A 20,217-nucleotide genomic window follows, 5' to 3' on the forward strand; every position below is an offset into this window, starting at 1 on the left:
CCGAACAAAAGTCAAGACCATATTTCCAAAATAACCAGAAAAAAAATGACTGGAGGCATGACTTAAGCAATAGAGTACCTGCCTATCAAGCACGAAGCCCTGAGTTCAAACCCCAGCAACATCCCACCCCCACCCAAAAAAAAAGCCTACACCTTTGTCTGATGGTTGGTATTCTAGCTTGGCATTCCACCAGTCCTATCCCAGAAGAGCTGCCTTTTCTTTCCACAAACAGAATTTTATTTTTAACCCTCAAGGTATAAGAAACTTGAAATGCTGTAAGTTGTTTTTTTTTTTTTTCCACAAGTGATTTTAAATATCCTTAGGGGAAAAGTGTGGAACTGAGTGATGCCTGGACTCACCCTGGGGCTCTTAGGTTTTCAATAGGTATTTGAGAGCTATGACATGTATGACTATCATTGGTGTTGGGTATTACAAACAAAGGCTTCCCAAAGTCTAAGGTCTTCTTGTTCTTGCTACATGGACCCAGACTACTGAATTTTCCAAATGGCTTTCATCACACACACCTGAACACTCCAGCCTTTTGTAAATTTCCTTAAGGGAGAAAGTTCTTTCTTTTATTATTAAATATAAACACTGGAAAATAAGGTGAATTGCCTCCACTTCACCTTAACTTCCCAGGCAGCCCAGGAGAAGTCAGTTTCCACCTGATGTTTCAGGGAAAATGAGAAGACATGGCCTAGAACACCACTGGAAGACAGAGGGTTTGTGTACTTAGCTTTCCATCCTCTCCCTATCTCTGCTCCTTTCTGTCTCAAAATCCAACTTTTCTTCCTCCATCTGTAAAAAAAATTCCCACGATGTTAGGATTAGACAAATCCAGCTGAATGAAGGAATGACTGGAACGCTCCATATTCTTCCTGGAATATGAGGTAAAATTTCAACCTACAGCATTGCAGATAAATTGGTGTGGGTTGTAACTAATTTCAGTCAGGAGATTTTTAATTATTCAATAATTCAATGCTTCCTGGGTAGTTTACATGTATTAGGCATATTTCAGTCAGAGAAGCAGAGAGTTGAAATGTTGGGACCTGGGAAAGTTTAGTCGATGGTATCAAATCCTGGGATTAGCAGTCAACTTGATAGGAATCACATTTCTTGGAGCTTACATTTTAAGGGAGAAGACAGTATGTCAGGAAATATATAGTATGCTAGATGGTGATAAGGATGCCAGGAAGTGCTGGGCAGAGATGTGGCATGCTGTTTTATTATATAGTTAATGTATATTATTTATGTATATATATATATGCATATATATATATATATATATATATACATGTAGAAAAAAGTATACAGTGACATTGGAGCAGAGACCTGAAGGAAATGAGAGTGAGCTCTATGGCTGACTCCTTCCATGACTGGCTTTGGTCTTCATGGAGATTCTTATATTAAACTGTGCTCCCATTCCTTCATCTCTTGGAGCTGGAACCGAGACTAATCCACAAGGAGACCTGGGCCCTTTATGTCATCTAAAGTCCTACATCCCCAAGTTCTGTGTATCAAATGATATAATCCACAGAGTGAGAAAGCAACACAGGGAACAGGAGAAAATATCTGCAAATCATTTCTCATTGGGTTGACAGACTATATAAAAGGATGCTTACAACTCAACAACAAATAACTTGCTTAAAAAAATAAATAGATGTTTCTTAATAGACATTTCTCCAGAGATGATATATAAATGTGAATGGCTACAAAACAAACAAACATGAAAGTATGCTCAACCTCACTGATCATTAGGAAAATACAAATAAAAACAATGAACTATACCTCACACCCATTAGGATTGTTACTATGCAAAACACAGAAAATACATAGCGCTGGCTAGAGAACTTGAACCCTTGTGCACTAGCAATAGGAAACATGGTGTAGGGGTGAAGAAAAACAGTATGGCAATTCCCCTAAAAATTAAAAATAGATTACCTTATGATTCAGCAAAGCTACCTCTGGGTATGCAGTTTTTATAGAACTGAAAACAGAAAATCTGAAGAGTTCACTGTACGTGCATGTCCAAACAGGATTATTCATAATAGCCAAGAGACAGAATTAACCTACATGTCTGTAAATGGATGAATGGATAAACAAGATGTGATATGTGCACACAATGGAATATTACTCAGCCTAAAAAGAATATTCTGACACTTGCTCCAACATGGATGAGCCTGAGGGCATTACATTAATGTGAAATAAGCCAGTCACAAAAATGCCATATGATTTAGTTTAAGAAGTATCTAAAATAGTCAAATTCACGTATATGAAAAGAAGAATGGTTGCCAAGGTGGGAGAGGCAGAAATGTAGTTATCTATCTTTTATTGGATGCAGTTTTAGTTTTGCAAAATGAAAAAGTTCAAAAATTGGATGCACAACAATGTAAATCTACTTAACACACTATTGAACTGCACACATAAAAATGGTTGTGATGGTAAGTTTGTTCTTTATAACTAAGAAGAGGGCCTTAGATGTCTCTAAGTCTAATAAGCTCCTCCACCTGAGGAATCACTTCCTTAATGCCAATTAAATGGATCTTCCAGTTAATGACTTTTAAAATATTAAGGGAAAAAAAGACAAATCAAAAAGTTCAACAATAAACTAGCATGATGGGACATGCCTGTAATACCAGAACTTGGGAGGGAATTACGAGGATCATGAGTTCCAGGCCATCCTAGGCTACATAATGGAACCCTAGCTCAAAACTAAACAAATAAACAAACACAAAAAGTCCAAAGCAGGTGACACGTGCCTTTGGTAAAAATGCTAACATGACTATCAAGAATAAGAAGGTTCTAGCAATGAAGACATGAAATCCTGAAATACAGCTTGACTAAAACCACAGTAGGGGCTTGGTATATGGCTCAATGGCAGAGTGCCTGCCTGGCAAGTGCAAGGCCCTGAGTTCAAACTCCAGTATGGGGGCAGAGGCGGGGGTGGTGTGGGGGTACACACAGATGATGATGATGACACCTATAATAAGCACAGCGGTGTGGCAGGAAGTATGGTGACAAAGATGGCAATGGACAGCTCGCAGACCAGAGAAACTGAGCACCAGGATCAAGCCCACAGCCAGCATCTTGCCTGATAACGACTCAGCACTATCATCTATAAATTGGATCTGTTAGAGTGAAAATGAAGAATCTGTGATGAGTTCTAATGAAATGGGAAACATTAGAGCCAATGTCTTGGGAAGACAATGAGTGAGACCAGTACTGTCCTGCATAATGTACTGCCTCTCACTACACGAGAAGCCTCATCAAGTTTTCATTATGAATATGGACTCAACCATTGTTCAGAAAGTCTTTAACAACTCCACAAAAATCTCAAATTAAGGAACCCCTTCAGTTAGTTACATGTAAATATCAAAATGAGTTAATTTTACCTGACCTTTAAGACAAGAATCTAGGACCCAACATGAGCAAAACCAGAGAGCACAGATAACCCTCTAGAAAATTCTGACTTAATTAGATTGTTTCTGTTGGGTTCGTTCTCTTAGAAAAACTTATTCTACGTCTGTGCCACACTAGGTTCTATTTAGTATCAAGGGATTAAGAAAAAATAAGAAAAATTTTTTCACCAACCCTAGATTCTAGTAGGAGAAAGTGACAAATACATAAAAGTAGGTTAATAACTCCTGGAGTGGTTAATCATGATAAAACTGGGTGAACTGACAGTAACTAGAGGTGGGGGTCAGGGAGGCCTACTGAGATGTGAGAAGCCCTCACAGAAGAGGTGACATCTGAGCTGATAATTGATCGGAGCTAGTCCTGCCATAAGCTAGAAGAGCACACCAGGTAGTGGGGTACACTGCAAGTCACACAGGAGCTGGAGCTTATCAACGCAGGTGTCAAGGCCCAAAGATTGTAGGGCCTTTGAGAAACTACAAGGCACAAAAATACTAATACCGATAATAACAGTAATAAAATTCATTCTATTCAATTGCACTGTACAGGCATTGGTGAGTTTGAAGCAGGAGTGACAGGATATGACTTGTATTTTAATGATAATGCAGGCTGTCATATGGAGATTGGACTGTAATATAATTATCACATTATTAATATAAATAATTACAAATATTAATAAAGAACATCTGTTCTTGCTATTATATAAGAAGTCAAGCAAAGAGAACATTTAGAAAGATCCTGAATTTCTCATTTACAAATGATGCTGGTAGCTGGTACACAGTCACAGTGGACATGAAAGGAGAGGATAACTTGTCATGTATTTTAGCAGTATTGCTGACCAGACTTCTTGAAACACTGTTGTGGGTGGCGTGATTATTGCAAGAAAGAAAGGAAGACCAAAGGTCGCTGGCCTGCCCAACAGGGTGGATAAATGACGCCAGGAACTGAGACAAAGAGGAACTGACTTAATTATTAACTTATTTTCTGTTGGTTAATTAACTTGTAGTGGCGAGTTGAGAGGGCCGCTAAAAACATTTTTATGAAACTGTTTTAGACCATGTTGAGTTTAAGGTAAGATGAGCCACGTGGCAAATCATACATGCAGGTAGGTGTCTGGAGTGCAGAATTGTGGAGAAATTTCCCTCATAGGAGGTTCTAAGAGGAAAGAGATGATGTGTTGGGGCTGCTTCCCTCATGGGGCTCTGCAGAAATGACATGAAGCAGACCAGGAAGCTGCCTGAAAAAGCAACTTCCTCAAGTGAAAGGTTATCAGAACTCTGCTGTTATCTCAGTACTCCCAGTTAATAGTCTACAGAGCTGGAAAAAAAAAAATGTCTGTAGAAAGGTCAGGCAATGAGTAAGAAATGCATGAGTAAAGGATCAGGTATTCCAGGTGGGCCAGAAAGTCACACCATGCATTGGACTTTTCATGGCCTGAACATCTCCTGAGCTCTTAGCTGTCCAATAGGGACAGTTAATAACCAGAAATGCTGTTATAAATGTTGATTTCCAGGCTCTACCACTAGAGGCTCCAAGGTGATAGCTTTGGGGGAGAACCTAGACAGGAGAATTTAATAAAACATTCTAGATGTTTTGATGCAAATGGTCCAGGGGGCACAGTTGGGACATTCATAAAACCATATTCCTTTCTTATTCTCTCCTTTTTGCAGTGCTGGGGATCTGAATCAGGGCCTCATGCATGCTAGGCAAGGGCTCTATCAACTAAATAAACTACATTCTCAGCCCAATATTCCTTTGTAGCTGAAGCCACTCAGGGTCTTTCAGGATTTAGCCCTAACTCTGGCCATCCAGTTATATAAGCAGCACAGCACTGAGCAAAGACTGTGGGCTTTTAAGTTGAATCAGGGTGTATCTATGGATAAATTTCATATCATTCTAAGTGACAGTACTTCATTTGCAGAGTCTGTACTGGTTGAATTTCATATGAATTTGAACCATGACATTGTGAAATATTGCTATATACAATATCAATAAGGAGCTACCTTATGTGTAAAATTTAAAGGACCATGAAGCACTTACTCAAGAATCACATAATTTCAAAGCCAGTGTCCTAACTGATCTAAATTACACCTACGATATTGCCACAGGATAACAGCACAGTAAGTGGCAAACAGAAAGAACCCCCATTTTTGTCATTATCTTCTGAGCCACTGTTTGTATAGGTGCCTCAGAAGTCCAAAGTGATTTGGGTGACTTCTGTGCTGGTCATTTTGTTGATCACTGTTGGGGAATTATAACAATTATCCAAGTACTCATTAAGTGATAGTCCTAGAGGCAGAACAGAAAGCTAAGGGCAAAAGGTAGTGAAATTATCTCAAAGAACAAGCCAGGTCTGGTGGTGCATAGTATACTCCCAGCTATTTGGGAAGCAGAGGTAGGAGGATCGTTGCCTGAGGCTGACCCCCAATAAATTCAAGACCCTAACTGCAAAATAAACTAAAGCAAATAAGGCAGGGGACATAGCTCAAGTCGTAGAGCACCTGCTCAGCAAGCACAAGACCCTGAGTTCAAACCTTAGGGCATGAAAACAAACAACAAACAATCCACTGTCAGAACCAAGTACTTCTGAGTGAAAAACCCAAATTAGACATGATGAAACATTAGTTGATCTTTATCTGTCGTGCTTAAAATTGCATTTTAAAACACAAAATAGCATGGATATGGATATAGATTTATGGGTTCTGAAGACACATCTGGACTTGACATTTATTCCTATGGGAAAAATTGATCTTGAATTATAAAAAGTTCTGAAGTATTTGATTAGTTTGAAATATTTAAGGATTTTGCTCAACTTATCAAATGTTATCATCCTATAATGGTATTTTCTTTGTAGGTTGGATCTAAGGATGAGGAAGTTAGCCGAGATAAGTCACCTAGCATCTACTATCTCAAATGCTCATCAGATATGGAACCCTAAAGGCAAACCTGTAACCAGGTCTCTATTCTAATAGAGGGGGCCTGTTCATTTTAAATCAGGGTATTCTTACAAATTTTTGGAAGATGGAGAGTTTTCAGAACAGTAAACATTTCCTATTCAATGTTGAGGACTTCCTCCTGTCCTGTAATCTCCCAAAGGTTCTGATTAAAATATCTAAAAATCACAGAGGCCTGTTTGAGATCCTCAACTGCTGAATTGTTATGGCAGGTTGGGAGTAGATAAATTGATTTTCTTCTCCTGAGCTTTCTGTGCTTTGGATCAGGTTGGTTTTGCACATGGCACCCTACTGTATGTTCCATTAGTCAAAGCAAACAGACCACGTGGCAGGAAATTGCTCCTTTAAAAATATTTCGTATAAAGTTCAGCCACCAGTCCTGCACCTTGACTCAGGTTTTTCTCCTACTAAAAGACCAGAGTCATCAGAATGGCTTGCAAACTTGGCAGCTCTAAAAGGTAATTATTCTCACTTTTGGACTTCATCCAACACAGGAAACAACAGAAGACTTTCGGAAGGTTTCCAAGCCCAGCTGTCTCTGACGCCACTCCTCAGTTAGTAGAAATACTTGAATGACTTTCCCAGTGTGCACCTGTCACTAATATCACAGCAGGGAGACTCACCCCCACGTTGTTCATATAGTTATTTAACCACATCTACATTTTCAGAAGAAATAATAATTTAAAATTTCTGGTGGGATGAAGGAGATAATTTTTTTAAAAATAGCTATTATTTCATAGCTGATTTTCAGTACAAAATACTTCTACCCAAAGGGATTTCTTATAGCTTTGTTTTGTTAAAAGATTGCTTAATCTTCAGTAGAGTCAGTCACTTAGTCTTTTTTTGATTGTCACTTTTCTTTTTACAAATTCCTGCACTTTGGAAGAAAGGTTATAAACACATGATTTTATTAAATGTTAAAAAATGTTTTAAATTACAAACCTAGTTAGGATTTATAGGACATCTCACAGCCTGTTCTGGGAAAACAGAGATCATGAATGGCCAGGCTAAGTTGACCCTGACTCTCAGTTTGGAAACTTTCGGGCCTCTCAGGTATTCCCACTCAAAGATTCTGGTGAAACTGTGTAGACTGTGTTTCACCAAAGTCAAACATAGATCACTCGGGGTGTTTGTGTACCATTAGAAACAAAATGAAAGGATTCAAAGAAAATCATTGCTTTATTGCACTGTCAGGAGTTACAATATGCAAGCAATGAAGTATTGTGCCCCCGAATCAATCATTTTAATTACACAGATTCGATTCTAAGTCTCAGGACTCTGAACACCATAAGAACTTTCTTAGACAACAGTGAATACAATGAGGATTGTTTGGTATCACAGCCTGAAGCAAACAACTTAGTTATGAGTGATAATCACGGGAACAGCCTACATCAATTCTCACTTGAAAATTTTTGTTCATAAATGGAAGGAAATGTGTTCCAAGAAGAGCTACCTACCAATTAAACAAATCCAGCTACTGGTAGCACTGGCTAAAGGAACTGCTGATTGCAAGGAGAAAAGCCAGTGCTCCTTAGGTCATTTGCAAAATCATGTAATTTTCGATTCCATAACATCATCAACATAGATGAGCAGATACTAGTTGGAGCTTTTGATTGAGATACAGGGAATAAAACTTGAAAGCTTTCATGAAAGAGCTGCCAATACTTTCAAGACTAAGGTCACAAAAGGCTTGCAAGAGTTGCTTCATATGGGAAAGGCATGCTATTTGGGAGAAGGATTTTTTTAAACAGCAGTAGATAATAACAGTGTGGTTTTTTTCTATGGTCTTCTACTTAGATCCATACCTTCAGGACATGTGGACTACTAGAGGAGGGAAAACTTGTCTCTTAATGTTTCAGTTAATTCTGTGCTTGTTAGTAGGACTCTCCAAGATAGAAACTTCTAGTCTCTTTCATGTTATGCACTTTAACATTTCCTTCTGTCAATCTGCAAGTGGTTACCTCCACATAGTAATGGATGTCAGCCATATCTGATGCATTTCAGATATGTAATTAGGCAATTTCACAAAAAGTTCATTGCTTACTTTTGTTGGACTTCCTAAGAATTCAAAATCTTGTTGTTAGACAAACTCATACATCACCCCCTCAAACCTTGCAAAACAAGAAAGGTTCTTTCAGGATTTGTGAGGTAACACAGGAAGTTTATCAGCCCGTAATCCCTAACTCAATCTTAATTCAAAACAATTCTTAAAAAATGCTGCAGGCATTATCATATATACATACATCTAGAATGCCCATGGTACTCTTCAACCAAATGTCAGAAGAGATGTAGTATGCCAACTATTTAAGTGCTAATTCATTTTAGCCAAATGAGTAAAAACATCTTTGAAATTGTTTTAGCTCCTGTAATACAAAGATATTATGGAAGTTGTACCTTTGTCCAAACATAAACATATTAAGTGCATTACAGAGAATGAAAATTCTGATGAAAGGATCAAGTTTGCTCTGAAGTTACAGGATGAGCGTGCACCAAAATATTAACAGTAAATATCTGTGCGTGATGAGATTGAAGACTGCGTGTACACTTTCCTGTGGTTTTCAGTTTTTGTGCACAGAGAATCCTTTGATAGCTAGAAAAGGAAAACACTTAATTTAAAAAATAACTATTGGATAGCTTTTCCAGTGGTAAACAGGCAAAGGTTGTCAAGTCTGCAGTGCCTGGGATAATAAGAGGTCTTACTGAGAGGCCATTCTTTGTCTGCACACAAAACCTTTGTCAGGTCTGTCGGCATTCCCTTTGATGGTACTAAGGTCAAGTTGACAGCAGCAGGATGACCTGAAAGTCAGAGCCCATCAGCAAGGACATTGGCTAAGAAAAGAGGGGCCAGCCTTGTCTATACTGGCCAGAATCCCCGTGCCATCTGCAAAGCAGGGTGACATTTTCCTGACTTCTCAACAGGAAGCCCATCTCACAGCAGCTTGGAATGTCCCTCATTCTGGGACAAATTTCAAAAAACAAAACAAAACAAGCAAAGAAAAAAATCAAAAGTGCAGAATATCATGAATTTGCTTAATTAATCTAATTACTTCCCTGGAAACACTTCAAACTCCAAGTATTAGTTCTTACACTGGATAGAAAAGCAGAAAACTTTTCCTTATTTCTTTAGAAAGAAACATAAATAGTTATTAGTAATGTTTCCTATCTTCATTTCCTTTATTAATTAAAAAGAGAGAGAGATTTATTAAACACCTAATTGGGTTTTAGAACCATGACAAGATACCACACAAACTCCCTGCCCTTATGGGACTGAGAGTCCAGTGGGAGAAGAGTGACAGCAAACAAGCAAAGGAGGATATAGTGGACTGGAAGGTGATAAGTGCTGGAGAAAAGTCAGGAAGGCAGAGAGTGTTGAGGTTTAAGGAGGCTGGGGAAGGCCTCGCCCAGGTCAAATCTGTGTGAGGTTCTAAGGGAGGGGGATAAACACTTGGAATGTCTGAGCTAACAGCGTGCCAGGCAAAGGAAAGAGACAAATGAGGGTCATGAGTCTGCTAGAATGTTTCAGGAACAGCAAGAAGGCCAGAGGACTGAAGAGAGGAGAGGAGAGGTTGGGCAGCGATGAAGACCAGATTGTTGGAGGCTCTTGCCATTAGAGGACATCAAACTCTGATTTTGCCACACCTGCTTTTATGTTCACAGGCAAAGCCAAACAGCTCCAATGAAGGCTGGTCTGAGGTGAGGTAGAAAAAGTGAAATGATGAGGTGGGTGTGGTGACACACGCCTGCAATCCCAGAGGTCAAGAAGCTGAGACAGGAAAAGACTGAGTTTGAGGCCAGCCTGGGCTTCATCGTGAGTTCAAAGACAGCCTGGACTATGTAGTGAGACCCTTCTCAAAGAAACCAAACAAACTTAAAGTGAAATAACTAAAAACATCAATCAAATGTGGTGGAGAACAGGCTAAGTGTCAGATTTATATTTGTGAATTCAACAACCGTGTGCCATAGGCATCCAGGAACAGCAAGATACAATTCCTGCCTCACAGAATTTATAGTCTCCCAGAAGATACATCCATAAGGCAGACTACTGTCTGGTTAAAGACAAAATGGCAACATTTTGATATGGGCTAACAAGATCACTGAAAAATTCCAAGTTTAAGTGATGGCTAAGATTTGGACAGGAACCTATGATACCAGACAAAAATGGGTACAGTTGGTGACTGGTTGGAGGAGTCACTTGTATTGTTTGAGTGACTTAAAAGATGTTCACTAGCATGTGATAAATTGTGATAAATAAAAGGATGCCCAAAAGGCACCTAGTCTGAAAGTTTTAAACTTAAGTCATGATGTGCCACTGTTCAAAAGTATAGTATACAGGAGATCAAGTTTCAGTACAGAGGTCAATACTAAAAATAAAGATCAGTTAGCGGTAAGCTGGCAAAAGATCTTGGTATTCTTTTTTGTTTATTTTGTTGAGCCACTACAATTTCTCAGTGAGTAATAGGTAGAAGATCATTTTATTATCATTTACATTAGGACTTATAGGGTGAATGAAGAGTGACAAATAATGACATTGAGACATGAGATAAAAACTAACGCTGTCCAGAGCAGACCAGGATATACAGACCCCAGTTTAGAAGCTCTATCTTACTTTCAAAGGATGGAAAGTTGTCATTTCTAATTTTTGTTACAGTGCTTGGTTTTTCAATAGGCATGAATTATTCAACTGGTGTCATTTTATTGCGATTTGAGTCTGAGTAGTTCCAGCATGATTAAAGGATCCAGTTTTAGATACCTAAAAACCAAGGGAAATGCTAACAAAATCGGAACTCCTCTTCATTACCTATGTTGATGCTCCCCTGGTGCTTATTAAGGTCAGGCAATTTTATATGGAGGGGAGATCAGGGCTACTCTGAGCTGGCATTGGAACCTCTGATGTAAGGTCTCAAAGAAGCCTTTTACCTAAAACTCTGAAGATAGCAGATAGAATAAATTGTGGGGAACAGGAAGAGGAGGGGTACATAAATGACTCTGTGTGTGTGTGTGTGTGTGTGTGTGTGTGTGTGTGTGTGTACACTGCAGGGCACACACATGCTGGGAAAGGACAGAAAGGGAAAGACTTGTTTTACTCTGTAGCTACCATTTACTTTGGAGTTATGTTATTGCGTATGTAACATACCTGAGCCAGTTATGTCTGAGCCAACCAATGGGAAATGCTGTGGTTCTCAGGTTGAATAGGTATTTACACACAACTCAAAATGCTAAACAGAGTCACTATCTTCAGACTAGACATTGATTCTCTAGTTATGACAAAGGCAGGACGTCCTTCATCAAGGGAGGAAGTCCACTTGCCATGCTCAGTAAACAGAGGGACTGGACGCTCATTGAGTTTTTTATGCAATATGAATGCTTCACATTTCTACTGGTGCAGAGAGAAAGAAAACGTGGCTGGGTATCATCCCGCAACTTGACCTTCAAAACAACCAGTTTTTCTCAGGTCATGCTTGTGTTGTTTCTAACCTTGGTTATTTTATGCTTCAACAAACACGTTTCAGTCATTTAGCTTTCAAAAAAACAAAAATCTGATTCTGCAAAGAAAACTTTCATGCACTTGGCCTTCAAAAAAAAAGATGAAAATATTATTGGTTTTGAGTAAGAAGATAAAAATTAATTTTTAAATTCTAGTAGCCAGAGAATGTTTCCTTATATTCTTTCTCCTTGTCTGAAGCACAGAGGCTGTTTGGAGAAATGGCTCCATGTCCAGACAAGGACTTTATGGCATGCCTGCCTGCAATATCTTGTCCTACAAAAACACAACTCAAACTATCAGCATCAAAATGAGCAGCAATGAACTAAAATACATCAACATTATCTATCTATCTATCTATCTATCTATCTGTCTGATCTGTCTCTATCTATCTACCATCTATCTCCACTGATACAAACAAATACAAATCCATGAGTTCATGTTTTTTTATTTCTTATTTATTTATTTTTGGTACTGGAGTTTGAACTCAGGCCTCACGCTTGCTTGGCAGGCATGATCCACTCAGCCAGTCCAGGTAGTAATTCTTCAAAAGATTGGTAAATATAGGCAAAGAATCGAGTCTTTATCTGGCCTTATCTGTAAAAGCCATAAATAGTTGATAGCCGATGAAAGCAAGTTTCTTATAGAAAGTCTAGTCAAATATTAAACTTAAATATAATCATCCTTCTAGAGATCTAACCACCAATTTAGACTACAGAAAAATACAACCAACTAAAATCCAGTCCAGGGGAAACTGTATGGGGTAAACTCGGGAAATAATCTTGTTTTGTCAACGGATAGATGAGAGAGAGAGAGAGAGAGAGAGAGAGAAAAGAAGGAGGAGAAGATGAACACTTATCTTTTAGCTCTGTAATCAATTCAGTCAGAATTATTTCTACCCAAATTATTTAGAGATAAGGGGGAATTTAGGTTAATAGATGAAGCAAAATTAGCCAAATGCTGACACTCCTTAAGGAGAATCACCAGTGTATGAGTCATTGTACCATTTTTTTTGCTTTTTTCTTAAAGTTCATAAAATAACTAATAATAAAAGCTCAGAGAACATTAAAATATTGGTAAAATGCTAAAAGACCTCATTAAAATAGAGATAATTTTCCCTCAAATATAAAAATACTGTAGGTGAGAGTTCAGATGCAAGGATCCAACATCATGGAAATGAGCAGATGCTAGGAATTTCATGAGAAAATCCTCTCTGTGCTTGATCAGATTAATAAGATGTAAGTGACTAACGAGGTGTTTAATGATACCATCCATTTCTGCTTAGTGGTAGAATAGTTATATAATATGAATATGAAAAAACACAAGTGGACCATCATAAATACTAAAATGAATAGTTCAATGTTTTCTAGTATATCTCTAGCTGCTCTGACCCCCGCCAACCCGCTCCTAAGCCTGTCACAAACTTGTGGGTTTTGACAGGCAAATCACAAATAGGACAGGTGTCTTTGTTAGCTCTGTAGGTAAATTCTGGCACCTGCCTAGACACCAGCTGTGTGCTAATTAGTCTTGGGATGGCCTACATCACCAACTATTGCAAGGCTGGAAATGTGCCGTAAAGCCTCCAGAGGAAAGTGTCAGTATACTGGCTGACAGATGCCCCTGGAGAGACCAGACCTTATCCTGACTGCCTCTATGTTGAGTTCTTGCCAGGTACAAAATAAGAGCTGGATGCATGTCCATAAGCCTGTGAATCAGTTTGGGGAATGAGGGTAGGGGGTACAGAACCAGAAGTCCAGTGATACTGACACAGACCGTGTCCAGTGTCTGGTCAGATGGCTTGGTGCTACCTTTTGATTAAGTACTAGTAACAACACACCCATGACATTTGAACCCTGCTCTCCAACAGACTTCAACAGTTTACTTGTGTGTCTTTCCATTCAGCCCTTCAATTATATTCATGCAGCAAAAATAATGAAATCAATGCACTGACTAGAAGTCCTAACAGATGAATCAGATTATTGCATGACCAATCTGGACTGGAAAGGAGGCCCAAGAACTCTCTAAATAGATTGAGCACACTGTAGCAAATTCAGCTGTAATGAAGACTTCCTCTCTGGACATGGATTTATTTTAGGTCCACAATGTATTCAATAATCACAAAGCAGATATACAATTAAATGCCCAATTACTGCTTCTTTCAGCAAATCCGATAACATGGATGGATTTTATTAAGAAAATGAAAAGAAAACCTACCTGAAGACTGCAAGGGTCAGAGACCAGAGCACTAATGGTTTTCTCAGTTCAAACTTCGCCCGTTTGTTCATTAGGTGCCGACCACCAAATATAAAGGCAGCGTACAGTGCAGAAAACAGGAATGATTTCTTCCTATAATCACACAAATGAAACCTTATGAAATAAAATCCTGAAGCAATTGCTTTTATTTATTAGGAAACATCAACTTTAACACCAGTTTCCCTTCTACAAACACTAAAAATAAAACAATTTTAGTTTCATGTTCTCTTGACTGGAGGTCATAGAACCCCTCGTGGACATGGTGCACTGCTAGACTTCCCTTGATAGATCCCTCATCTGACAGACTGGCCAACAGAGCAAGTTATCATGTCATCAAAGATTTTCTTTTGGGGCCCTATAACTAAAAATTTCAACAACACAGCACTGAGGTATGAAAAGGAAACTTTTCCACTGAAAGAACTCATTTTGTTCTTTTGAATTTGTTGGGCCAGTATGATGCATGAATTTTTAAATCAAATTGTTTTTATTGGAAATATTTGCTTTAAAAACAGGTGTGTATTGGGACAAGAAAGACATTTAAAAACTTCATCTTCCTAGTAGAATAATGGTACTGAAAAATAACCCTGGTGTAATAATTGATGATTTAAAACTCAAAAATGTTATGACATGCCTCCCTCAACATGAATTCTTGAAATCCTCTCCAAAGAAGGAAGGTATTAAATTTCAATATTATCATTAATAGAAAGGCTTAATTGTCAGATATACAATGTAACAGGAAGAACACAAAACTATCTATGCTACAATTGCCAAAAAATTTGAACTTAAATTTAACCTAATTTCTGATCTAACGACCTACTTAGAGAAAACACAGCAGATAAATCTAAACTGCTCTCCAGGTTCCTATGAGCTGATTTGTTACTCTACTAAGTAAAAGCGAACAAGAATATTGATAAGGCCAAATATACATATGTAGAAAAAAACCCCAACAAGCTTCTATAGTAGTGTGATTCAACAGAAAGGAACACCAGTCTTATAATTTAAACATTCAAGCATACTTTCTGAGATGGCCATGTATTCCCTATTCAGTTAGACCAACAGGGCAAGGGTTGAAACATAAGTCAGAAGACATAACAACAAAAGCAAAATGTGTTAACATAAAAAGTATTATTTGCAAAATGCTTCATGTTTTGTTTCCCTAACTGCTGGCATATATTGCTGACTCACAAGCAGTCCTATTTCCATGAACACAAGTGACCTACTTGGTGAACACAACCTTGTAAAAGAATGATTCCAGTAATCAACCTGTAAATAAATGCTGAATACATTATTAAGTAGGAAATTATGGGAAACTCTTCTCTGGGCACACGAGACCTGGCATACAATAGTGCTTCACAAATATTTGTTGAACAAACAGGGTCTTGTGCTATCAAAGTGTCTGAAGGGGGAACATTATTTCACCTCTGTGACAGCAGGGGCTCAGCTGAGTGAGCAGTTAGTGACACTGGAAGAACGTGTACTTGCCCAGTAATGTACTTAGAACAACTAAAGAATAAAATATTCAGAAAAACACTATGCCATTTTCTTCTTCTAGAAAGAAAGACTATTTCAATGCAAAGGGAAATGGAAAAGTGAGATGATTTTATGGAAACTAACAATCAAGTCTTTCAGGAAGAACAACTTTTGGCTATAAATACATACTTGGCTTTATTTTTTCCTATGAAATCTGCAAGGGCATGATATTAAGTTACTTAAAAGAATCACTATCTCTGTACTCATACAAAATATATGTTAAATATATATAACATATATATAACATATATATATTAAATATATATAACATATATATATATATATATATATATATATATATATATATATATATATATAAAGCTCAGAGATAAGTAAGAACTCACTAAAACATAAAAGCTATTAAGCTGATTTAAGCAATGTAAACCATAAAGGTGACAAGTGACTATAATCACAGGGTTCTGACTTAATGAGCAATTCCCTATGGGTAGCCATCCTGCTGTAAGACTTTATCATTTAATCCTCCTAATCACCTCATCTTGCAGGTGAAGTATAATCTTCATTTTATAGATTAAGAAACAGGATTAGAGGACTATAGGTATAGCTTAAGTGGTAGAGCGCCTGCATTACAAGCTCAAAGCCCTGGGTTCAAACCCCAGTCCCATCAAAAAGAAAAAGAAAGAAAACGGTTCAGATGTTAAGTAGCCCCAGATTTGCCTGCTTTTCTATGGTAAACTTTCAGGAGAAAAAGGGACAACTTGGTGTGTTATCTTCTAAGGATTGCTTCATTCTCTTCTGAATTACATCATCCCTATTCAAATGTGAAAAGACCACTAATCTCCCCCAACTTCAGGTTCCAACTGTCCTAGTTCCCAGGCCTGGAACACTTGCATTCAAACCCTCTTCACTTCTTTGAGAACACTGAACACCTGTCCTTATAATTGCTTATTATTATTTCTCTTGCTCCCTGAGTATAATTCAGATCTAGTTATGGTTGTATTTGTTGTATGACTTGCAATTATGCACCATCCAAGTTAAATGAATGCCCTTATATGCTCTTGACATTCTAGCCTAAGGGAAACTGTGCCCCATGAATCAACAGAAGAATAAAAACTTCCCTGCTTTTTCTCTAATTTCTTATTTCTGGAATGAGAATTAGTCCTAATGTACTAACTTTCCTGTAAAACCCACTCTCTTTTCTATGTGTTTTGAAAACTCTTTAAGGATGGGATATAGCTCAGTGGTACAGCACTTGCCTAGCACGTGCAAGGACCCCCAGTTCAATCCCCAACACCCCCAAAAAACAAAATGCTGTTTAAGAGCCATCCATTCAATAACTAGGGCAAACAATACAAACAGTGACACAGGATTTGAGAATTACAAAGAACCTTAGAGGCAGACCCCAAGACCCTCATCTTACAGAGGACTGAATGGGGAGCGTGAGGACGTTGGTCACTCATGGTCACACTGTTGGAAGGTGTACATTGGTCAAGACCACCCAAAATGGTCATGGCTCTGAACAAGCAGGTGGGCAAGCAGAAACTAATTGTATAGGCTATATTTGGGTCCTAGGAAGGCAACAATTGAAATGATATTTGATTAAGTGCTATAATAAAAATAAGGTGCCTGTTGTATGTTACATAAACTTTCTACGGTGGTGAAATCCAAATAATGCTGTGAGTGAGTTGGAATTAAATTTAGGCTTCCTTTTTTTTTTTTAATTTAGATTAAAATATTTATTGTAAGCAGATTCCTTTTTCTGTATTAATAAGAAAAGATACAACTGGAAACATTCAGAGACTGGAAACTGTGGAACCTGTTCTCAAGTCCACCATCAAATACGGTATCACTAAAGGAAGACAAGTTACAACTTAAAATTAGGGGAACCTATACACAATTTATACGGGGGGAAAGAAAAAAACAACAGAAGTCCAAGTGAACCTTACTACTTCAGTCTTTAGTTAGGCACATAAAACTGTACTACTTAATATACTTTTCCATGAACTTTTTGTGAAACTCAGATCGCAGTGTGTCATTCACAAATCTTTTGTCTTTCTTCTGGTCATCCACACCTTTTGCACAGTTCTTGAAGACAACGTCATCATCCCACCTTCTTTTCACTTTGAGGTTGGCCTGAGGCTGGGCTGGGCCAGTGAGGTTAAGGAGCGGGTTTCCACTCAGGATGTTCTCCATACGGATCCTCTCTTCTTCTGCTTTTTGTTCCTGTTCCTTTCTGGCCTGCTCCTCAGCTCTTTCTTTTTTAATCTTTTCCAATTCTGCAAGAAGAGCTGCAGTGTCATCATCATCACTCTCTTCTTCAAAATCTTCATCTTCTTCGTCTGTTAGAGGATCATCTGCATCAAGGTTGGCAGCAGGAATCTGGTCTAACCGAGGCTTCTTTGACACCGAAGAGGAAGTTGTATGTTCTCGAGTTGGACGATCCCTATTTTTTTCTCGTGCAGCAGCTCTCTCTCTCTCTCTTCCAATTCTCTCCTGAAGTCACGGTTACGAACCTCTTCAGGGGCATCCTGAGTAGTTTGTCTGTATTTTATCTTTGTGTGAGAGGGAAGGTCTCTGCTTGAATACTGCTTTGAGAGTTGGCTCAAGTCACCTTCTCCTTTTCCTCTCCCACCTCTTGCAGGTTCAAAAGTTGGCCTTGCTGCTGTTGTCATCTTTTATTTTTAGCCGAGGTCCGACGCAGCAGCAGCCTCGGAGGATCTCACACACACACCATCCCGATCCCGGTTCCCAGAAGCCTAGGCTTCCTTGATAAGAGAAATTAACCTGAGGAAGTATTAACTCTTACCTCTTCAACTGTGTATTCAAAATGCATCATTTATGTTTGAAAGTTTGATTATTTTTTCTATTTTTGCTTAGAAGGTAAGATTTTCTTTAGCAAACTTGGCAGTTTAAGTGGATTAGAGCTATGTATCTCTTTGGTAAAAGTTCAATTATAGTCATGATGAATGATGACTCCCTGAGAGCCTACTTAGTAGTTAATGTGGATAGATTATTTCCCTAATGCTTCAATGGTAATCCAATAATTTATCATATTGTGGCATTGTGAGCTGGGAATGATGGTGGTACCAAGCTTTTATTACCAGATAATGAGTAATTTCTAGAAGGCATGGTCTTGTCTTGCTTAATAAATTTCCAATGTTATCACACAGCTCAAGCCTTACCAAAAGTACTTAATAAGTACTTTTCAGGATAGTTATTCTGGATTTGATTACTAGGTAATCAACCAAATAAATGTAAATCAAATGGAACAGTAATGAGTTTTGGTTTCACTGGGCTTGTACCTAACTTTTTCTCTGTTACACTTTGGTCATTAATAATGAAGAAAAGCAATTAATAGAAATTAGTTCATAATTAATAAGAACAAACAGTGGCTTTATTCTTTATCCTTAGAGATCTGGATTTCTCTATTATACTACTTTGTTCAAAACATGCCTAAATATTTTTATAATTGTTACTAGAGTAAATGAGCAAGTACCAGCTTAGGGTCTGTAGTTACTGCTCTACCTGAACACCTCTGAAAGACTGTATAAATTCAAATGCATTGTTTTCTAAATTCATGGGATTCCCCTGAAGCCAGTAGTTAGCTTGAGTCTCCTCAGCACTCACATTTAGATCTCTGACAGCTATCTTGTACTTCAAGAGCCAAACAAGTTCATTCACTACTGAAGAAACTTGTAGTTCAACACAGGATAATTGCTAGTGAATACCTTGGGAAGATGGCCTAAATGACTTCCCAAGCCTTTCATGTTGTGTCTAAATTGCCTTGTTTATAGATACCATACCTGTGCAAAGCAAAAGGAGTTGTAGATATGACAATTAAGCTGCCAGGAAAAAAAGGAAAGTTGACCTGAAAGTATCTCCCACTTCTGTTGCTATAAACCTAGTGCAGTGATAGTTTTAATGGTCTAAGTCAGAGAGTCTGAAGCTAGGACAGAATACAAGATTTCTCCTCTACTTCATTTGCTGACAAACTGGGAAACAATTCATGGTTCAGAGTGATTTGTGGGACAAATCAACTGATTTGATTTGCCCCAGAGACTGAAGGAAGAAACACATTGCTTTTCAATGTGTGTCTATGGTGATTCTAAGTTGATAAGGATATAAAGAAAGGTTTTCCTGAGAAGGATCCTGACGGGGTGCTCTTGGGAATTCCAGCCAGGGCTGGATTCTGCCGGACTTTTGAAGATTACCTAAGACTTAGAACAGGCATTTTTCTATATTAAGAGTAACGAGGCCGGGCACCAGTGGCTCATCCCTATAATCCTAGCTACTCAGGAGGCAGAGATCAGGAAAATCGTGGTTTGAAGCCAGCCTGGGCAAATAGTTCGTGAGACTCTATCTTGAAAAAACCCATCACAAAAAAGGGCTGGTGGAGTTCAAATTGTAGGCTTTGAGTTCAAACTCCAGTACCCAGTACTGAGAAAAAAAAAAAGAGTAATGAGTATTTTTAAGCAAATTTTATTCTTAAATTAACTGTACTTAGAAATTAACTATATGCTCAGAAACTCTGACAAAGAATAGTTTTGTGAATAATGGAAATATATTCATAATTAACAGTGGCTTTAAAATTCTGAGACAAAGCCACATTTAAAGAAAAGGGTGTTA

General features: G+C 38.2%; 2 protein-coding genes across 7 annotated transcripts in view; both read right to left on the minus strand.

The window, feature by feature from the left end:
- Positions 1-20,217, minus strand: part of Elovl6 (ELOVL fatty acid elongase 6) — a 111,628-nt gene that overhangs the window by 20,718 nt on the left and 70,693 nt on the right. For 5 of the 6 annotated variants that reach the window (XM_074041538.1, XM_020186275.2, XM_074041537.1 and 2 more), the window contains exon 3: positions 14,065-14,196. The exons of the other annotated variant lie outside the window; for it this stretch is intronic. In XM_074041538.1, the coding sequence (XP_073897639.1) occupies positions 14,065-14,196 (132 nt within the window). The remainder of the gene's footprint in view (positions 1-14,064; positions 14,197-20,217) is intronic. 6 annotated transcript variants of the gene reach the window in all.
- Positions 15,981-18,453, minus strand: LOC109691821 (spliceosome-associated protein CWC15 homolog). The gene is given in 2 exon segments (XM_020172035.2): positions 15,981-18,069; positions 18,072-18,453. Coding segments are annotated over 2 exon segments (690 nt in total). The 5' UTR covers positions 18,264-18,453; the 3' UTR covers positions 15,981-17,571.

This window comes from Castor canadensis, chromosome 9, assembly GCF_047511655.1.
Source record: "Castor canadensis chromosome 9, mCasCan1.hap1v2, whole genome shotgun sequence".
NCBI lineage: Eukaryota > Metazoa > Chordata > Mammalia > Rodentia > Castoridae > Castor > Castor canadensis.